The sequence below is a fragment of the Spermophilus citellus genome (assembly GCF_964194105.1).
Source record: "Spermophilus citellus genome assembly, chromosome: 4".
In the NCBI taxonomy this organism is placed as follows: Eukaryota; Metazoa; Chordata; class Mammalia; order Rodentia; family Sciuridae; genus Spermophilus; species Spermophilus citellus.
In genome coordinates, this window is record NC_138185.1 from 105,501,374 (window position 1) to 105,522,455 (window position 21,082).

The window sequence follows — 21,082 nt, forward strand, 5'->3', positions numbered from 1 at the left end:
TTCTATCAGACGCCGTGTCTCTGATTTAATATCGAGCTCCTTGATCCATTTTGAGTTAACTTTTGTGCATGGCGAGAGAAAGGGATTCAGTTTCATTTTGATGCAAATGGATTTCCAGTTTTCCCAGCACCATTTGTTGAAGATGCTATCCTTCCTCCATTGCATGCTTTTAGCCCCTTTATCAAATATAAGATAGTTGTAGTTTTGCGGATTGGTTAGTGTGTCTTCTATTCTGTACCATTGGTCCACTCGCCTGTTTTGGTACCAGTACCATGCTGTTTTTGTTACTATTGCTCTGTAGTATAGTTTGAAGTCTGGTATCGCTATACCGCCTGATTCACACTTCCTGCTTAGCATTGTTTTTGCTATTCTGGGTCTTTTATTATTCCATATGAATTTCCTGATAGTTTTATCTATTTCTACAAGAAATGCTGTTGGGATTTTGATTGGGATAGCATTGAACTTATAGAGAACTTTTGGTAATATCGCCATTTTGATGATGTTAGTTCTGCCTATCCATGAACAGGGTATATTTTTCCATCTTCTGAGGTCTTCTTCTATGTCTCTTTTTAGGGTTCTGTAGTTTTCATTGTATAGGTCTTTCACCTCTTTTGTTAGGTTGATTCCCAGGTATTTTATTTTTTTGGGGGATATTGTGAATGGAGTAGTTGTCCTCATTTCCGTTTCAGAGGATTTGTCGCTGATATACAGGAATGCATTTGATTTATGTGTGTTGATTTTATATCCTGCCACTTTGCTGAATTCATTTATTAACTCTAATAGTTTCTTTGTAGACCCTTTTGGGTCTGTTAGGTATAGAATCATATCGTCTGCAAATAGTGATAATTTAAGTTCTTCTTTTCCTATTTTTATGCCTTTAATTTCTTTCATCTGTCTAATTGCTCTGGCCAGTGTTTCGAGGACTATGTTGAATAGAAGTGGTGAGAGAGGGCATCCCTGTCTTGTACCAGATCTTAGAGGGAATGCCTTCAATTTTTCTCCATTCAGAATGATGCTGGCCTGTGGCTTATCATAGATTGCTTTAACAATGTTGAGGTATGATCCTGTTATCCCTAATTTTTCTAGAGTTTTGAACATAAAGGGATGCTGTACTTTGTCGAATGCCTTTTCTGCATCTATCGAGATGATCATATGGTTCTTATTTTTAAGTCTATTGATGTGGTGAATAACATTTATTGATTTCCGTATATTGAACCAGCCTTGCATCCCAGGGATGAATCCTACTTGATCATGGTGTATAATTTTTTTGATACGATTTTGAATCCGATTTGCCAGGATTTTATTGAGGATTTTTGCATCTAGGTTCATTAGAGATATTGGTCTGTAGTTTTCTTTCTTTGAAGTGTCTCTGTCTGGTTTAGGTATCAGGGTGATGTTGGCCTCGTAGAATGTCTTTGGAAGTTCTCCCTCTTTTTCTGTTTCCTGAAATAGCTTGAAAAGTATTGGTGTTAGTTCCTCTTTAAAGGTTTTGTAAAACTCTGCTGTATACCCGTCCGGTCCTGGGCTTTTCTTAGTTGGTAGTCTTTTGATGGTTTCTTCTATTTCCTCTATTGTTATTGGTCTGTTTAGGCTGTCTATATCTTCCTGACTCAATCTGGGCAGATCATATGACTTAAGAAATTTATCGATGCCTTCACTATCTTCTATTTTATTGGAGTATAAGGATTCAAAGTAATTTCTGATTATCTTCTGTATTTCTGAAGTGTCTGTTGTGATATTGCCTTTTTCATCCCGTATGCTAGTAATTTGGGTTCTCTCTCTTCTTCTCTTCGTTAGCATGGCTAAAGGTCTGTCAATTTTATTTATTTTTTCAAAGAACCAACTTTTGGTTTTGTCAATTTTTTCAATTGTTTCTTTTGTTTCGATTTCATTAATTTCAGCTCTGATTTTAATTATTTCTTGCCTTCTACTTCATTTGCTGTTATTTTGCTCTTCTTTTTCTAGGATTTTGAGATGATATATGAGATCATTTATTTGTTGGTTTTTTCTTTTTTTAAGGAATGCGCTCCAAGCAATGAATTTTCCTCTTAAAACTGCTTTCAATGTGTCCCATAGATTCCGATATGTTGTGTCAGTGTTTTCATTTATCTCTAAGAATTTTTTAATTTCCTCCTTGATGTCTTCTATGACCCATTGATCATTCAGTAACCTATTGTTCATTCTCCACGTGATGCATGATTTTTCTTTCCTTCTTTTATCGTTGATTTTCAGTTTCATTCCATTATGATCAGATAGGATGCATGGTATTATTTCTACTCCTTTATATTGTCTAAGAGTTGTCCTGTGACATAATATATGATCTATTTTTGTGAAGGATCCATGTGCTGCTGAGAAAAAAGTGTAACTACTTGATGTTGGGTGGTATATTCTATATATGTCAATTAAGTCTAGGTTGTTAATTGTGTTGTTGAGTTCTATAGTTTCCTTATTTAACTTTTGTTTGGAAGATCCGTCCAGTGGTGAGAGAGGTGTGTTGAAGTCTCCCATGATTATTGTATGGTGGTCTATTAGACTCTTGTACTTGAGAAGAGTTTGCTTGATGAACGTAGCTGCACCATTGTTTGGGGCATATATATTTATGATTGTTATGTCTTGTTGGTGTATGGTTCCCTTGAGCAGTATGCAGTGTCCCTCTTTATCCTTTTTGATTAACTTTGGCTTGAAATCTATTTTGTTTGATATGAGTATGGACACTCCTGCTTGTTTCCGCAGTCCATATGAGTGGAATGATTTTTCCCAGCCTTTCACCTTCAGTCTATGTATATCTTTTCCTATCAAATGCGTCTCCTGTAGGCAACATATTGTTGGATCTTGTTTTGTGATCCATTCGACTAGCCTGTGTCTCTTAATTGGTGAGTTTAAGCCATTAACATTTAGGGTTATTATTGAGATTTGGTTTGTTCCTCCAGTCATATTTGTTTATTTATGTTACTAAACCTGATTAGTTTTCCTCTTTGGTTACTTTCCCCCCTTTACTGTCCTACCTCCAAATGATGGTTTTCAATGTTATTTTCAGTTTCCTCTTCCTGTAATGTTTTGCCAAGGATTTTTTGAAGAGATGGTTTTCTAGCTGCGAATTCTTTTAACTTTTGTTTATCATGAAAGGTTTTAATTTCATCTTCCATCCTGAAGCTTAATTTCGCCGGATACACGATTCTTGGTTGGAGCCCATTTTCTTTCAGTGTTTGAAAAATGTTATTCCAGGATCTTCTAGCTTTCAGAGTCTGTGTTGAGAGATCAGCTGTTATCCTGATTGGTTTGCCCCTAAATGCAATCTGCTTTCTTTCTCTTGTAGCTTTTAAAATTCTCTCCTTATTCTGTATGTTGGGCATCTTCATTATAATGTGTCTAGGTGTGGATCTCTTATGATTTTGCACTTTCGGCGTCCTGTAGGCTTCTAGGATATGGGATTCTGTTTCATTCTTCAAGTCTGGGAAGTTTTCTCGTATTATTTCATTGAATAGATTGTTCATTCCCCTGGTTTGGAGCTCTGTGCCCTCCTGTATCCCAATGACTCTTAAGTTTGGTCTTTTAATGTTATCCCATATTTTTTGAATGTTCTGCTCATGGTTTCTTAGCAGTCTTGCTGAACTGTCTATGTTCTTCTCAAGTTGAAATACTTTGTCTTCATTGTCTGATGTTCTATCTTCTAAGTGATCTATTCTGCTGGTAGTATTGTCAATTGAGGTTTTAAGTTGGTTTATTGCTTCCTGCATTTCTAGGATTTCTATTTGTTTGTTTTTTATTACTTCTAACTCCCTGTGAAATTGATCTTTTACTTCCTGGATTTGTTTCTGTAGTTCCTTGTCAATGTGATCTTTCATTGTCTGATTTTGCTGTCTCATGTCTTCCTTGAGAGTCCAGATCATCTGAAGCATGTATATCCTGAACTCTTTATCTGACATTCCATCTGTTGCAGCTATTACCTCTTCTAGAGTTGAGTTGACCTGCATTGCTTGTGGTCCTTTCTTTCCTTGTCTTTTCATGTTGCTTGCGTTTCTTTCTGCTTGGTGAAACTGTTGTGTTTTTGAAATTTTTCCCCCTGTTTATTTATGTTGCTCTTGTATAGTTGGGATATCTCTCTTGTAGGGCGGGTAGTGGCTCTGATCCTCCTCTAATCGGGGTGATCTATCCACTACGCTGGTTGGTCGTAGGTCTGCCCGCCCTGCGGGCACGGGTGGCTGCTCTACTCTGCCCCCACTCCAATTGCGGTGACGTTCCTACCACGTCCTCGGATCGTTGGTCCTGATCCAGATGTGGGCAGCAGCTCTTCTCCACCCCTACTCCAAATGATGTGACGTGTCTACCACGCTGGTCGGCCTCCAAGCCTGTTCCGCCGGTGGGTCTCAGATCTGCCCACCCTGCGGGCCTGGGCGGCAGTTCTGCTCAACCCCCACTCCAAGTGGGGGTACCTAACTGCCTCTCCAACGGGTCTCTGGGCTCCTTCCAGACGCTGGCGGCGGCTCTGTTCAACCCCCACTGCAACCAGTGTGACGTGCCTTCCTCGATGCTACTCGTCCACCACACTGGCAGGCTGCCGAGCCTGTCCTGCCAGTGGGACGCAGGACTGCCTACCTTGCAGGGTCAGACGGCAGCTCTTCACGGCCTCCACTCCAAGTGGGTTGACTTGGCTACCCTGCTGTCGGGTCGCTGGTCCTGTTCCAGGTGTGGGCGGCTACTCTCCTCGGCCCCAGCTGCAGTTGGGGTGTCGCGATACCACACCGGCGGGACCCTTAGCCTGCTCTGGGCGCAGGAGGCAGCTCCACTCTGCCCCCCAGGCCCCCGCAGCACCCAGTAGGACCCGGACCAAGAAGCAGTCCCTGTAGGATCCCGAACCCTGAGCCAGAGCCGCTTCGGGAGCCAGGAGCCGGTCTCTCCGATCCCCGCCACGTTCTGCTAGGAGCAGGCTCCTCAGGGCAACCGCCGCGGGTTCCCCAATCCCAGGCCAAAGCAGCCCTGGGAGCCCAAGCCTGGCCGCACCAGACTCTCCCTGCTTGGTGCCCAAGCCTGGCCGCACCAGACTCTCCCTGCTCGGTGCACGCTCCGCTGGGAGCAGAGTCTAAGACGCACTTCCCGCGGGCTCCCCAGCTCCGGGCCAAAACTGTTCCAGGAGACAGAGTCCCGCTGCCCCTCGTCGCAAGTTTCACTTGTGGCTGGCCTCAGCTCGCGGTCCCCGCAGGCTCCGCGGCCCTGGGCTCAAGCAGCCACGAGAGCCAGAACCCAGCCTCTCCGATCCCTGCCACACTCTGCTAGGAGCAGGCTCCACAGAGGTACCCCAGCCTCAGGCCCAAGCAGCCCCGGGAGCCCGAGCCTGGCAGCTCCAACCTCTTCCAGCTCAGTGTACGCTCAGACAGGGGCAGGGTCAAAGACGCAGTCGCCGCGGGTTCCCTAGCCCCGGGCCAAAACTGTTCTGGGAGTTAGAGCCACGCCGCCCCTCAGCGCACAATCCACTTGTAACTGGCCTCCGCCCGGAGTCCCCAAAGGATCTCCCGCCCTGGGCCAAAGCAACCCGGGGAACTAGAATCTGGCCGCTCAAAGCCCGGCGCCCGCCTTGCCAGGGGTGAGGCCCGAAGAGTATTCTCCTCAGATTTTCCAGTCCCGAGCCTGAGCGATCTGTCTGCGCGACGCAGGCAAATACCAGCCTGGAATCAACTGTTCTGTAGTTGAATGAGCTGAGATCAGTAGAAAACAGGGATGATTGCATCAGCTCTCCATGATGGCGGCTGCTGTCCTCCTCCGTGTTCCGACCAGTGTCGGGAATCGAACTGGACCGGTTCTCTCCTCTGTTTCAAAGCTGGAACTCAGAACTCAGCGCGGCCAGTGTGCCACTGGCAGGAGCCTCCAGAATCCGCTTCGCTGTAATCCCGGTCTGGTACCTCGCGGCTAGACTCCATCCACGGGGCGGTCCGCCGACCAGGTACTGCTTCCCTCCGTGCGGAGAAATCGCCCGCGACCAAGCCCCTGCAGCCGAATCCCGCGCGCTGGAATTCTGTCCTCTAGAATCTGGAGCACCTCAATTTCACTGGGGATTCCCACCAAGGTAGCCTTCAGCCGTTTCACCTCATGTTTCTCCCACACAGTGGCGCAGCGTACTGGTGTGTTGCACTCCCTTCGCTGCCATCTTCCCTCCCCCCTATATTTATTTTTTAATGAATTTATATTTAAATAGCCAGATGTGGCTAGCAGCTATTGTATTGGAAAGTGCAGCTCTAAAACCTAATAATCCAATTATGAATAAAATAAACTCTGCTTTATTTATGTCAAGGAAAGGAAAAGTGGTATCAAATTAGCTTTGGAGTACAACTCCTAAGGTCAAGACAAATTATGGCTGCCTAAGTCAGTAGCTTTCAGTGGGAATGGTTCAATCACAGCTTGTGTTGCACTACAGGGGCATAAAAAGACTGTTAAAGGTCTAATGGGAGATTCTGAAGGAGGGTCTTCAAATCCTATTCCACTGAGTTTTTTTTTTGTTTTGTTTTGTTTATTTGAACTTAGTTTTCAGAACTATACAAGAAATGTGGGAAGCACAAAACAAGTCCAAACCATGTCCCTTTGTTTTGCTATGACAGGTAGATATTGAGAGACTGGCTGCTATTTGTATGTTGCTGCTATTTGTCATCTCTTTTCTGGTCACCATTAGCCACTCTGGCAACCTGTAGCTTGTTCTGTGTTTCATACCTTCAGTCATCAGTTGCGTGGGCAGCCTACAATATTCTGGTTTTACATTTTTATTGTCCTATTAATTTGACACCATCTAGTAAACATTTTTAATCTCTTTCACTTCATTTTACATTTTCTGGTCAGCACATCCAACATATTTAAAGAAGAAAGGAGATTATATTTGGGAGGAGAAATAAAGAAGCTTCACAATTATTAAGAATATCTATATACCAAGTACTTTTACTATTAATCCTACAAAGCAGATGATACCATTCTTCATTTCAGATGAGGAAATTGAAGCTCAGGGATTTTAAAAGCTGGCCCACAATCATGCAGGTGGGTAGTGACACAACTATGATATGAACTTGAATCTCTCTGACCCCTCCCAACCCACCTTTTTTTCTTACTATGTCACACTGCTTCTTAAGCCCATTTTACAGTGTATTTTTTTCAGAAATAGACAGTCTTAGTTTCTTCCATATTTTTTCTAGCCATCTTCTGCCTTATTTAAAAAAAGGAGTAGAAAAGAAAGAAAGAAAGTGGTTTTTATGACACAATTCTGGAATATGTGAAAGGATCTACAGCCATTACAATGAGAAGTTTTTGATTCCTTTCAGTTTTTAAACACATCAAAAAAAATTTTTTTTGGCTTCATGAAATGTTGTTTATTTTTCTCTTCATCTCAAGCCTGTTAATCAGGCTTTCAGACTCAATTGGTGTGGCAAAAGGTCTGCCATTGTGATGGTCCACATGCAGAACGTAGGTGGGGATTTTCTCAGTGTTATAGTTTAAATGTGTGGTACACCCCAAAGGTCCTGTGTTAATGGAAGAAAGAGCAGAGGTAAAATGACTGGATTATGAGACCTGTAACCTAATCAGTCCATCCTAGTTTGAATGAAATGGGTGGTTACTATAGGCAGGTGGGGTATGGCTGGAGAAGGTGGGTCATTGGGGGTGTATCCTAGAGAGGCATCTCCGTGGCCCCTTCCTCCAAACACATACATTTTTAAAAAAGTTACCAGAGCTTTAAAATTATAAAAATGTACTCTAAAGGGGTGGTTTAAAACTGCATGCAAATGATTTGTTGAAAGTATTACAAAAGGCAAGTTCCAAATGCCATGGCAAGTACTTAGGAAAAACAACAACAAATTAAAAAACAAAAAACCCTCAGATTGTAGAACTGAGGGAGTGAACCCCATCCATTGCCTTTTCAAAGAAGCAACTAACTATGTGTTTAAGTATATAACTACTTAAGCACTTAACATTTTATGGACATCACATACTTTAAAAAGTAAAATAACAGGTAGAAAGAAAACTACCTTTTTGGTAGGGTATCTATAACCTTATAATTTTGCACCCTAAGTAACCATAATTGTTTTTTTTTTAAATCTTTTGTATTTTTTATTTTTGGTAAAAGGGATTGAACCCAGGGATGCTTAACCATTGAACTACATCCCCAGTCATTTTTTGTTTTTTATTTTGAGACAAGGTTTTCCTAAGTAGTGGAGGCTGGCTCTGAACTTGTGATCCTCTTGCCTCAGCCTCCCGAGCTGCTAGGATTACAGGTGTATGCCACTGTGCCTGGCTGTTTCTTAAAATCTTAAATTTAGTGTCTGAAAGACGACTTAAAAAAAAATAAACCCATCATAGCCCCTTCAGTCCTTTATGTGAATTTACTTATTAAGAGTATTTTAGGGCTGGGGTTATAGCTCAGCAGTAGAGTGCTTGCCTAGCATGTGTGAGACCTTGGGTTTGGTCCCCAGCACCACATACAATTGAATAAATAAATAAAGGTATTGTGAAAAAAAAATTAAAAAAAAAAAGAGTATTATAGTATAGTGGTTCTAACCAACGAGGTTCCAATCTTGGTTCACTCCTTACTGGTTTTGTAACTTGAAGGTTCTATGCTTCATTTTCTACTTCTGAAAGATGAGGACAATAATTCTAGGTAATTGTGAGGATTGAATGAGATAATATATATAAGGTACTGAGAATACTCTTGGAAATAATGCTCTATTTTTTTCAACCTGTCTTTGTAATTGAAAAGACAATGAGATAAAATAATCATTTTAAACTAATTATGGTTAATGAAAATTTAAATAAAGATGCCATAAAATATCTCACAATTAATAAGAAGTCTATATTTTCCTAAGAACATCATAAAAGAAGTTTTGGTATAGTAAGAATATCTAGAATATAATTCCTAATATATTATGCTGAGGACATATAGTAAGAAAATAATAAAACTTTCATCTTATGTTTCATAAAATATAAAAGAATGGGAAAAGTTCAATAAGCTATTTGACTAAAATAATCTATTCAAACTGGAAAATGGTAATCAGAACAGTTGCTTGGGAAAACTGCAATATATTTTACCCTACTCTCAAATCATATAAGGTTTCTGGAACTTTATAATGGAAGTCTTTTCCTTACAGGATATAAGTTGGTATGACTGAGTTTCACAAATGGAGATATTAGAATATTAATCCTAGATCCAACATGGCGGTGGGCGTGGAGAGATCAAGTCTCTGACCTCTTCAGCTGTGCGGGCATAGGGAGTTGTAAATTGTCTAAATGCTGTTTGCTCAGGATCACTAGGCAATGCTGAGCTGACGTGGATCTGGGGCGAACAGTCTGGGCCTCTCAGAACACACACTGAGCCCGGATCGGCTGAATTCAAGCTCCCGTTCACCTGCTTCTCCCAGACAAACTGCTGTGACTCAGCACTAAATGATCCCGCTGAAACAACTGGTCGGCCCTTCTGATCCTACGGAGGTTAATGCCAACCGAGCCTTCATAGGCAGTGGCCACAGGATTGAAACGGGGCCTGGAAGAGACAGTCAGGACCCACCCGTTGCATTGGTCACCCGGCAAAGGGAATGAACTGTCACCATTTGCATGGGATACAACCATGGCAGAGAACTGACGTCACCAGAATGCGGCAGAGGAGATAACTTCATTGAAACCAGTGGCGACAGGTGTGTAATCCCCTAGCCTTCCCTCTCCACACAGCGGGGAAACCTTAAGGGCCCCTCCCAGCTCTCCCGTGAGCACGATAGCCAGACCAAGGGAATCAGGAGTTGCGCGGGACCCGCGGCGCGGAACTCCCGTCTACCGCTCCCACCAGTGCTGACAACCGAGGTCTCTAGCACCAGCTACCGGGGGGCTTGGCTACCGGAGGGCAAGCAAAATTCGCGGAGGGTTCTCAGCCCCAAGCTCCACAAACTTAGGGTCTGAGGGATTGGCAAACAGGGAGAGTGTGCCCAGTCGTTCATGAAAACAGGGCTCCCAGGAGCAGCAGACCTGGCGTGTAGCCAGTATTGTGGTGAGCGTCACCGGTGAGCGGGGCCTGGCTTGAGGAAAAGTGGGAAAGTGACTAGACACAAGAGAAGGCCCTAGGCACTCAGGATTGGAGACCCGCCCAGTCTGGGAGGAGGAGCTGCTGCACAGTGATTGGTTCCCGCGTAGTGAGAGGAGAAGCTTGGCCCGGTGGGCACAGCTCCATCTACTGGAAGAGAAGTTAATCAAATTCTAAGACTGCATTTATTAATTTTTTTTAATTTGTTTTTTTTATTTTCATTTTTTTGTTGTTTTTAAATTTTTTTAAAAATTTAAACATTTATTTATTATTATTTTTAAAAATTTTTTTTCTTTTTTTCTTTTCTATGTTTTTCTTTTGTCTTTTCATTTCTTTTAAATTTTCTTATTCCCCCTTCCTTGAATTCTACCTGCTTACTCTTTCTCTTTAGTGAGTTCTTCCCTTCCCTGCTAATACCTTTCCTCCTCCCAAGCATCAAATAAATTTATAGGAGTAAACAGTAACTCAGCAGTCAAACAGAACAAGAACTAACATGAGCAGCATGAAAAAGCAAGGAAGAAAAGGAGTACAAACAATGCAGGACAGCCTAAATATTCAGGAGGACCTAGAGTCATCAGAAAAATGGTCAAATAAAGAACTCAAGGAATACCTTAGATAGATGGAATGGAACCTTAAAGAGGATATGAGACAGCAAATTCAAACAGTGAAATAACTCATTGAAAATGAATTACATAAACATATAAAAGAAGAAGTTAAGCATCTCTATCAGGAGATATAGATTTAAAAAAAAAACAATAATTATAGAAATGAAGGAAACTATAAACCAAATTAAAAACTCAAATGAGAGTATCACTAACAGAGTGGAGCAAGTAGAAGCCAGAACGTCAGATAATGAAGACAAAATATATCATCTTGAAAAGAGTCTAGCCAACTCAGAAAGGCTGGTAAAAAATCATAAGAAAAATATCCAATAGATATGGGATAACATTAAAAAAAACCAAACTTAAGAGTCATCAGGATAGAGGAAGGTATAGAGATTCAAACAAAGGGAATGAGTAACCTGCTGAATGAAATAATTACATAAAATTTTCCAGAAATAAAAAAGGAAACGGATATACAAATTGTAGATGCATACAGGACACGAAGCATACAAAATCACAGTAGACCAACGCCAAGACACATTGTTATGAAGATATCCAATATACAGAACAAAGAGAAAATATTAAAAGCTACAAGAGAAAGGAGGCAGATTACATTCAGGGGTAAACCAATAAGGTTAACAACGGATTTTTCATCACAGATGCTGAAAGCGAGAAGATCCTGGAACAACGTATTTCAAACACTGAAAGACAATGGATACCAACCAAGAATTCTGTATCCAGCAAAATTAAGCTTCAGGTACGACAACGAAATAAAAATCTTTCATGATAAACAAAAGTTAAAAGAATTTGCAGCCAGAAAACCAGCATTGCAAAGCATCTTGAGCAAAACACTACACGAGGAAGAAATGAAAAACAATAACCAAAACCATCAGTAGGAAGTGCCTCAGTAAAGACAGAGGGCGGGGGGAAAGCTAATCATGGAGAAACAAACTAAATTAAAAAAAAAGATAAATAATCAAACATGGCTGGAAGTACAAACCATATATCAATAGTAACTCTAAACATTAATGGCTTAAACTCTCCAATAAAGCGACATAGGCTGGTAACATGGATTAAAAAAAACAAATCCAACAATATGCTGCCTCCAGGAGACACATCTTATTGGAAAAGACATACACAAACTGAAGGTGAAAGGTTGGGAAAAAATATACCACACACACGGTCCTCGTAAGCAAGCAGGGGTGGCCATCCTCATATCGAATAAAATCAACTTCAAGACTAAGTTAATCAAAAGGGATAAGGAAGGACATTATATACTGTTAAAAGGAACCATTCACCAACAAGACATAACAATTATCAATATTTATGCACCAAATAATGGTGCTGCGACGTTCATAAAACAAATTCTCCTCAAGTTCAAGAATCAAATAGACCACAACACAATAATTATGGGTGACTTCAACACACCTCTCTCACCATTGGACAGATCCTCCAAACAAAAGTTGAATAAAGAAACTATAGAACTCAATATCACAATCAATAACCTAGACTTAACTGACATATATAGAATATATCAACCATCATCAAGTGGATATACTTTTTTCTCAGCAGCACATGGATCCTTCTCAAAAATAGACCATATATTATGCCATAGGGCAACCCTCAGTAAATATAAAGGGGTGGAGATAATACCATGCATTTTATCTGATCATAATGGAATGAAACTGGAAATCAATGATAAAAGAAGGAAGGAAAAATCCTACATCACATGGAAAATGAATAATATGTTACTGAATGATCAATGGGTTATAGAAGACATAAAGGAGGAAATCAAAAAATTCTTAGAGATAAATGAAAATACAGACACAACATATTGGAATCTATGGGACACAATGAAAGCAGTTTTAAGAGGTAAATTCATCCCCTGGAGGTCATTCCTCAAAAAAAGAAAAAAACAACAAATAAATGAGCTCACACTTCATCTCAAAGCCCTAGAAAAGGAAGAGCAAAACAACAGCAAATGTAGCAGAAGGCAAGAAATAATGAAAATCAGAGTGGAAATCAACGAAATTGAAACAAAAGAAACTATTGAAAAAATGAACAAAACTAAAAGTTGGTTCTTTGAAAAAATAAATAAGATCGACAGACCCTTAGCCATGCTAACGAAGAGAAGAAGAGAGAGAACTCAAATTACTAACATACGGGATGAAAAAGGCAATATCACAACAGATGCTACAGAAATATAGAAGACAATTAGAAATTATTTTGAAAACCTATATTCCAATAAAATAGAAGATAGTGAAGACATCGATAAATTTCTTAAGTCATATGATTTGCCCAGATTGAGTCAGGAGGATACACACAATTTGAACAGACCAATATCAATGGATGAAACAGAAGAAGCAATCAAAAGACTACCAACCAAGAAAAGCCCAGGACCGGATGGGTATACAGCGGAGTTTTACAAAACCTTTAAAGAAGAATTAATACCAATACTTTTCAAGTTATTTCAGGAAATAGAAAAAGAGGGAGCTCTTCCAAATTCATTCTATGAGGCCAACATCACCCTGATCCCGAAACCAGACAAAGACACCTCAAAGAAAGAAAACTACAGACCAATATCTCTGATGAACCTAGATGCAAAAATCCTCAATAAAATTCTGGCGAATCGGATACAAAGGCACATCAAAAAAATTGTGCACCACGATCAAGTAGGATTCATCCCTGGGATTCAAGGCTGGTTCAATATACGGAAATCAATAAATGTTATTCAGCACATCAATAGACTTAAAGATAAGAACCATATGATCATCTCAATAGACGTAGAAAAAGCATTCGACAAAGTACAGCATCCCTTTATGTTCAAAACATTAGAAAAACTAGGGCTAACAGGAACTTACCTCAACATTGTAAAAGCTATCTATGCTAAGCCTCAGGCTAGCATCATTCTGAATGGAGAAAAATTGAAGTCATTCCCTCTAAAATCTGGAACAAGACAGGGATGCCCTCTATCACCACTTCTATTCAATATAGTTCTCTAAACACTGACCAGAGCAATTAGAGAGACGATAGAAATTAAAGGCATAAAAATAGGAAAAGAAGAACTTAAATTATCACTATTTGCAGTGACATGATTCTATACCTAGAAGACCCAAAAGGGTCTACAAAGAAACTACTAGAACTAATAAATGAATTCAGCAAAGTGGTAGGATATAAAATCAACACGCATAAATCAAAGGCATTTCTGTATATCAGCGACAAAACTTCTGAAACGGAAATGAGGAAAAACACTCCATTCACAATATCCTCAAAAAAAAAAATAAAATACTTGGGAATCAACCTAACAAAAGAGGTGAAAGATTTATACAATGAAAACTACAGAACCCTAAAGAGAGAAGTAGAAGAAGATCTTAGAAAATGGAAAAATATACCCTGTTCATGGATAGGCAGAACTAACATCATCCAAATGGCGATATTACCAAAAATTCTCTACAGGTTTAATGCAATGACAATCAAAATCCCAATGGCATTTTTTGTAGAAATAGATAAAGCAATCATGAAATCCATATGGAAAAATAAAAGACCCGGAAGAGCAAAAGCAATTCTAAGCAGGAAGTGTGAATCAGGCGGTATAGCCATACCAGATTTCAAACTATATTACAGAACAATAGTAACAAAAACAGCATGGTGCTGGTACCAAAACAGGCGGGTGGACCAATGGTACAGAATAGAGGACACAGTGAGTAATCCACAAAGTTACAACTGTCTTAAATTTGATAAAGAGGCTAAAAGCATGCAATGGAGGAAGGATAGCATCTTCAACAAATGGTGTTGGGAAAACTGGAAATCCATATGCAACAAAATGAAACTGAATCCCCTCCTCTCGCCATGCACAAAAGTTAACTCAAAATGGATCAAGGAGCTTGACATCAAATCAGAGACTCTGCGTCCGATAGAAGAAAAAGTTGGCTCCGATCTACATATTGTGGGGTCGGGCTCCAAATTCCTTAATAGGACACCCATAGCACAAGAGTTAATAACAAGAATCAACAAATGGGACTTACTTAAACTAAAAAGTTTTTTTTTCTCAGCAAGAGAAACAATAAGAGAAGTAAATAGGGAGCCTACATCATGGGAACAAATTTTTACTCCTCACACTTCAGATAGAGCCCTAATATCCAGAGTATACAAAGAACTCAAAAAATTAGACAATAAGATAACAAATAACCCAATCAACAAATGGGCCAAGGACCTGAACAGACACTTCTCAGAGGAGGACATACAATCAATCAACAAGTACATGAAAAAATGCTCACCATCTCTAGCAGTGAGAGAAATGCAAATCAAAACCACCCTAAGATACCATCTCTCTCCAGTAAGATTGGCAGCCACTATGAAGTCAAACAACAACAAGTGCTGGAGAGGATGTGGGGAAAAGGGTACTCTTGTATACTGCTGGTGGGACTGCAAATTGGTGTGGCCAATTTGGAAAGCAGTATGGAGATTCCTGGGAAAGCTGGGAATGGAATCACCATTTGACCCAGCTATCGCCCTTCTCGGACTATTCCCTGAAGACCTTAAAAGAGCGTACTACAGGGATACTGCCACATCGATGTTCATAGCAGCACAATTCACAATAGTTAGACTGTGGAACCAACCCAGACACCCTTCAATAGATGAATGGATAAAAAATGTGGCATTTATACACCATGGAGTATTATGCAGCAGTAAAAAATGACAAAATCATGGAATTTGCAGGGAAATGGATGGCACTAGAGCAGATTATGCTAAGTGAAGCTAGCCAATCCCTAAAAAACAAATGCTAAATGTCTTCTTTGATGTAATGAGAGCAACTAAGAACAGAGCAGGGAGGAAGAGCAGGAGGAAATGATTAACATTAAACAGAGACATGAGGTGAGAGGGAAAGGGAGAGAAAAGGGAAATTGCATGGAAATGGAAGGAGACCCTTATTGTTATACAAAATTACATATAAGAGGTTGTGAGGGGAATGGGAAAATAAACAAGGAGAGAAATGAATTACAGTAGATCGGGTAGAGAGAGAAGATGGGAGGGGAGGGGAGGGGGGATAGTAGGGGATAGGAAAGACAGCAGAATACAACAGTTACTAATTTGGCATTATGTAAAAATGTGGATGTGTAACCGATGCAATCTGTATTTGGGGTAAAAATGGGAGTTTATCACCCACTTGAATCTAATGTATGAAATATGATATGTCAAGAGCTTTGTAATGTTTTGAACAACTAATAAAAAAAATAAAAAAATAGAATATTTATCCTATAATATTGGTTCAATATTTTGGCCTTCTTAAGGACTACCTTACTTCCAAGAACACTAGCTGATCTCCAAATGATTTTTCCTTAAAATAACCTGATGGAGGAAAAAGACAAAGAAGAAAGGAGATGAGAAACTTGATAGAAGAATGCTTCAATGACATATGCCAGCTGTTTTCAAACAGGGTTTAATGATTGGTCAGTGCTTCTTAAGAATCTTGCTAGTGCTCTGTATATAATAATCCATGCTACTCACCTCTCTTCTGAAAGAGCACAGTGCAATCCTTATCCTGCCCTGGGCTTTGTTTTTCAGAAGGAAGGGAATGGTGTGACACTCAAGGGAGACAGATCAGAACTCACTGGGCATTCAAGGAAGAAGAGTGAAGAGGATCAGAGAATTGTAGAATCTTTGCATTGGCAGAAACTCTGAATAAGTGAGCTCAGTTCTCTTGTAGTACAGCATTCTCCTTCATAGCAACTCTGAGATAGCCCATCAGCCTCTGCCTGAATACCTTCAATGACAGGGATCTTACTTTCCTCCAGTCAGCTTGATTTAAGCCAGAAACCTTAGATACATCATACACTCTTCATATCATTCAATCTTTTATATATACATATGTACATATACATATATATATAATGTGTCTGTACACACATATATATGTATATATATATGTGTGTGTGTGTACGTGCATGTATGTATGTGTGTGCATGTATGTGTATGTATGTATGTATGATGTATGTGTATATATATATATGTATATATATGTATATATATGTATATATATATATATGACTGCTTAAGTATCCCTCAGGTCTATTCAACATTCCTTTTGCAACTATCTCAGTTGAGGCCTCCTTTTTTCATCTCTTTCTGTGGTTCTGCAATAGTATCTCACTACCAGCTTTCCTGCTATCACAGAATACATTCACATAGAGCAGATTTCAGAGAAGATGTTTTAAAACACAAATCTAGTCATATTAGAACTCTGTTTAAAACCCTTTGATGGTTCACTATCATAAACAGCAAAACATCAAAGATTTTGGACAGGCATGATATTATCTAACTCTTCACCTCACATTTCAACAACACTAAATGGTTGTGGAACCCACAGGCACCCAACTATTTTGCATCTCTATGGTTTTTCTTATATAATTGCCTCTGGGTTGGAATATTTTCTTCCTTTAAATCAGTTAAATCAGTTCAAGAATTATCTCCAGGAAGGCATCTTTTTACATACTTCTCCATGTAATATAAAACATATCCTATATGTATCTCTATAATTGTATTTACCACATTATACCAAATTCATTAATAAGTTCACTTCTTTGTCCCATGTAAATGCCTCAAGGCAAGGACCATGTTAGTATCTTTAGCTTATGGCACAGGATTCATGTTAGTGGGTGTATAAGACAAGCCTGGTAAATCCTAGAAGTTTTTTTTTTTTTTTATCAGATGTGAGTCAAAATTTATAACTCCAATGGTCCAATTTTTGCTCCATGGAGCAATAAAAATCATCTCTCCATGAAAATAGAACATTTGTCTAGTACATAAAAAGGCAAAGTTTAAATTATGTGATTTGTACTTACCTAAGTTGCTGTATGTTGCACTACAGGGGTTCAGGTCCACAGGATCTGAAGTGTCTTCTTTTTCCTCTTCCCTTTCCAGGTCAGGGGTGGGCAGTGCTGGTGTGACTGAGATGCGGCCCCCGACATCTTGTTTGACAACAACAGTTCTTGGATCCCGTGGAGAAAATTCTTCTGTCACTTCATGGGTCACGTGACTGAAACAAATCAGACTACCTGTCACACTGGTACTCAAAAGTTCTGTTAAGAGCTGGGGTGGGCTGGGGACATAGTTGGTAGAGTGCTTGCCCTGAATGCGCAAGGCCCTTGGTTCAATCCCCAGCACCACCACAAAAAATAATAAAAAAAAAAGAGCTGGGGTTGTGACTCAGTGGTAGAGCACTTGCCTTGCATGTGTGAGGTACCAGGTTTGATCTTCAGCACCACATAAAAATTTTAAAAAGAATTGTATTGCTTCTAAAAAAAAGTTCTGTTAAAATTTACATATACTTCCCATAAATGTAAATAACTAGTCCTATAGTCACAACAATGGGTCATAAGCTCCAATATACTTGTTTGAATACACAGAAAAGTGCTACATCCTGTCTATTACTTTATTTATCATGATTCATACATATTGAGAATCCATTTTGGTAGAGAAGATATGGTAAACTCAGAGAAAACTCCATAATAACAGTCAAGGAATAGAATAACTTTTAAAAAATGTCTATTTTTTAGTTGTAGTTGAACACAATACCTTTATTTTTATTTTATTCATTTATTTTTATGTGGTGCTGAGGATCAAACCCAGGATCTTGCATGTGCGAGTTGAGCGCTCTACCACTGAGCCAAAATCCCAGCCCCAAGGAGTAGAATAATTCTTAAAGGCAGGAGGTAGCAATGGTGAGGCAGAACTTATTTGGTTAAAGAAAATTATACTGACATATGTAGTAAAACACTTAGCCTATTTACTATACTATATTTATTATCTATATGATAGTATGCTAATACTATAGTAAATAACAAATACTTCATAATATTTTCTTTACTTAGGATATGGTATACACTAAATTATTTACTCAAGTACTTAATAAAGCACCAGGGATAAAGTTGAAATTAGACTATGCAAATAAGGAGTTGAAGCAACTGTTTTGGTAGGTAAACTGAAGCCAGGAAGGTCTTTTTGTTAGGAGGATAGAAGCATTACCCTTTGCTTATATGCATGCAGCAGGAAAGGCAGACAGAAAAGAAAGTTCTGCATTCTAGATAAGCTCATTTATTAAAATGAATCTGAAGCATCTCTGGCCACAAATCAGTATGACCACTCTTGTCTTATCATTGCTTGCTCATTTACTTATATAGCTACCTCTTCCCATTCTTCCCACTCTCCAAATGCCAGAACTGTGCCAGTTCCATTGCTATGAATACAAGAGGATTAAGCTGTCATGAAAAGCTGGTGCAGAAAACTGGTCCAGTTAAAATAGTCTCAATGGGCTGGTCAATAAAATAAATTCAAAAATCAGGCATCTTCAAAGGTTTCTGGGTTTCTGAAAATATATTCCTAGACTATCACACTCATTAGCTCTTATTCTTGTTTCTTTGTGAGCAAAGAGAAAGAAGGAAAAGAAACATCTTATGTATTAGTACATGTTACTTCTGGATTTTCCATTGGCAAGAGTGATGTTGACATTTATAAGTTTCTTTAAAAGAGGTACTTTGTTGACCATGTATCATCAGAACATAAATTACCTACAGATTTAAGGGAGCAGATCTGAAGGACAAGGAGTACTTTCTTATCAATATTTCATTATGAAAATTATAATTATGCCTGAACAGAAAAATAAGCCTTGAAGTCTGCTGGATATATAACTTCAAAAGTCTTCTTTCAAAGCTGGCAGAACCAGAGGTCTCTCTACATCAGCAGCAGGCAATGAACTGGAAGTTCCATTATGGAATCCAGCTCATAGGGAGAGTGGTGAGGTAGAAGCAATCACTCCACCATAGTCAAGGGTAGTCTGTGTAAAGGAGGCCTTACATGGGAAAGCATGCTGCCTCTTCTCAATGGGCTGCCTTAGGTCATGAACACAAAAAAGGGTTGGGATTGTGGCTCAGTGGTAGAGCGCTTGCCTAGCACGTGCGAGGCACTGGGTTCGATCCTCAGCACCACATAAAAGTAAATAAATAAAATAATAGTATTGTGTCCAACTACAATATATATATATATATATATATATATATATATATATTAAAAGGACTCCACACAAAGCAGGTATCTCATGATATGGAACACCATAAAATCAAGGTTAACAAGGGGCTCCACTCTCCATGCATTAGCAAAGACAAAGCAAAGCGACACTTCAAGATATTCTCAGAGGGGGCTGGGGTTGTGGCTCAGTGGTAGAGCTCTTGCCTAGCATGTGTGAGGCGCTGGGTTCCATCCTCAGCACCACATAAAAAAATAAATAAATAAAAGTATAAAAAAAAAGACATTCTCAGGCATCACTTAGCATCAAGACTGTATATCATGAGTAGTTATCAGGATCTTCAGGAGAGAGTAAATGTTCTTTGCTGGGCAAGTCAATATTAAACCCATTCTAATTTCAAAGCAATAAATGTAAGTGATTTAAAAATACCAGCTCTCCTTTGAGAGGAAAAATGTTAAAGCTCCAGTGATTCTCTTCTAGTTTTAGTGTCAGCTTTAGAGATTTCCTAAAAAGATGTTTTGGGGTTCCTAATTTTTGCAATCTTGCTCTTACCATTTTTATTCTTTCCCCAACCTCCTGATTATTACTAAAAGAAAGCTCTCCTTTGGATTTGTCAAAAAGGTTGGTGAAATCTTCAGATGTCATGACTCCTTTCTCACATGTCTGTTTTCTTCCCAAGCAATAGGCTATTTGCAAGAAAGTTCAGTTATTGTGAAACTCCTGAAAGAGCAGCTGCTGTTAGCCTATGAAGAATTCCCTGGGCCTGCTCCACATGTATGTAACACAGCTCTGTGCTCTGAAGGCCTTGGCAAAATACAAATGCTAAAAAGCATGAAATATAAAAGACTCACCCACTGTACTCACTCACACAATTCCCCATTAAAGAAAAATTTCACAGGGTCTTCTTGAATCTGTTAATCATGTTCTGAAACTTTGATGAACCAAAGAGTCCCAGGTGTTCTGCAGAGCTACAAGTTGGGCTGCACCTTGACCTTTACATTAGGGGTTTGGTCTGGGAAACGTGCCAAATTACTCTAGGGAGCTAAGCAAAGTGAAAGCTAGTTTTATTAACTCTTTGAGGATCAGGGTAACAGAGCCTACATTCTAGATGAAGATCAGTGTTTACACAAATATTTTAAATAAATGTACTGGGATATTAAGTCACCAATTAAAGTAATTGTCAACTACAAAGAACTACGCAAAAAGTTGATAAAAATAAAATCATGTGATTTGCAAATGGATGGTAAAATGTTTAATCTGCATTTACAGTTATAGCAATGTCCAACAGGAGTACAAATTTTTTTAAAATGCATCATAATGATATGTCATGTCCTAATGCTTGAAGGAAGAACATCTCTATGTACAATTAGAATAATAACAGGAAAAGGGAGAGAGAGGTTCTGAGAATTCATTCTTAGG

The 21,082-nt window shown here is 39.3% G+C and overlaps 1 protein-coding gene across 2 annotated transcripts in view; it reads right to left on the reverse strand.

The window, feature by feature from the left end:
• Positions 1 to 21,082, reverse strand: part of PEAK1 (pseudopodium enriched atypical kinase 1) — a 290,178-nt gene that overhangs the window by 42,810 nt on the left and 226,286 nt on the right. For both annotated transcript variants that reach the window (XM_081292596.1, XM_081292595.1), the window contains one exon: positions 17,484 to 17,677. In XM_081292596.1, coding sequence (XP_081148722.1) covers positions 17,484 to 17,677 — 194 coding nt within the window. The remainder of the gene's footprint in view (positions 1 to 17,483; positions 17,678 to 21,082) is intronic.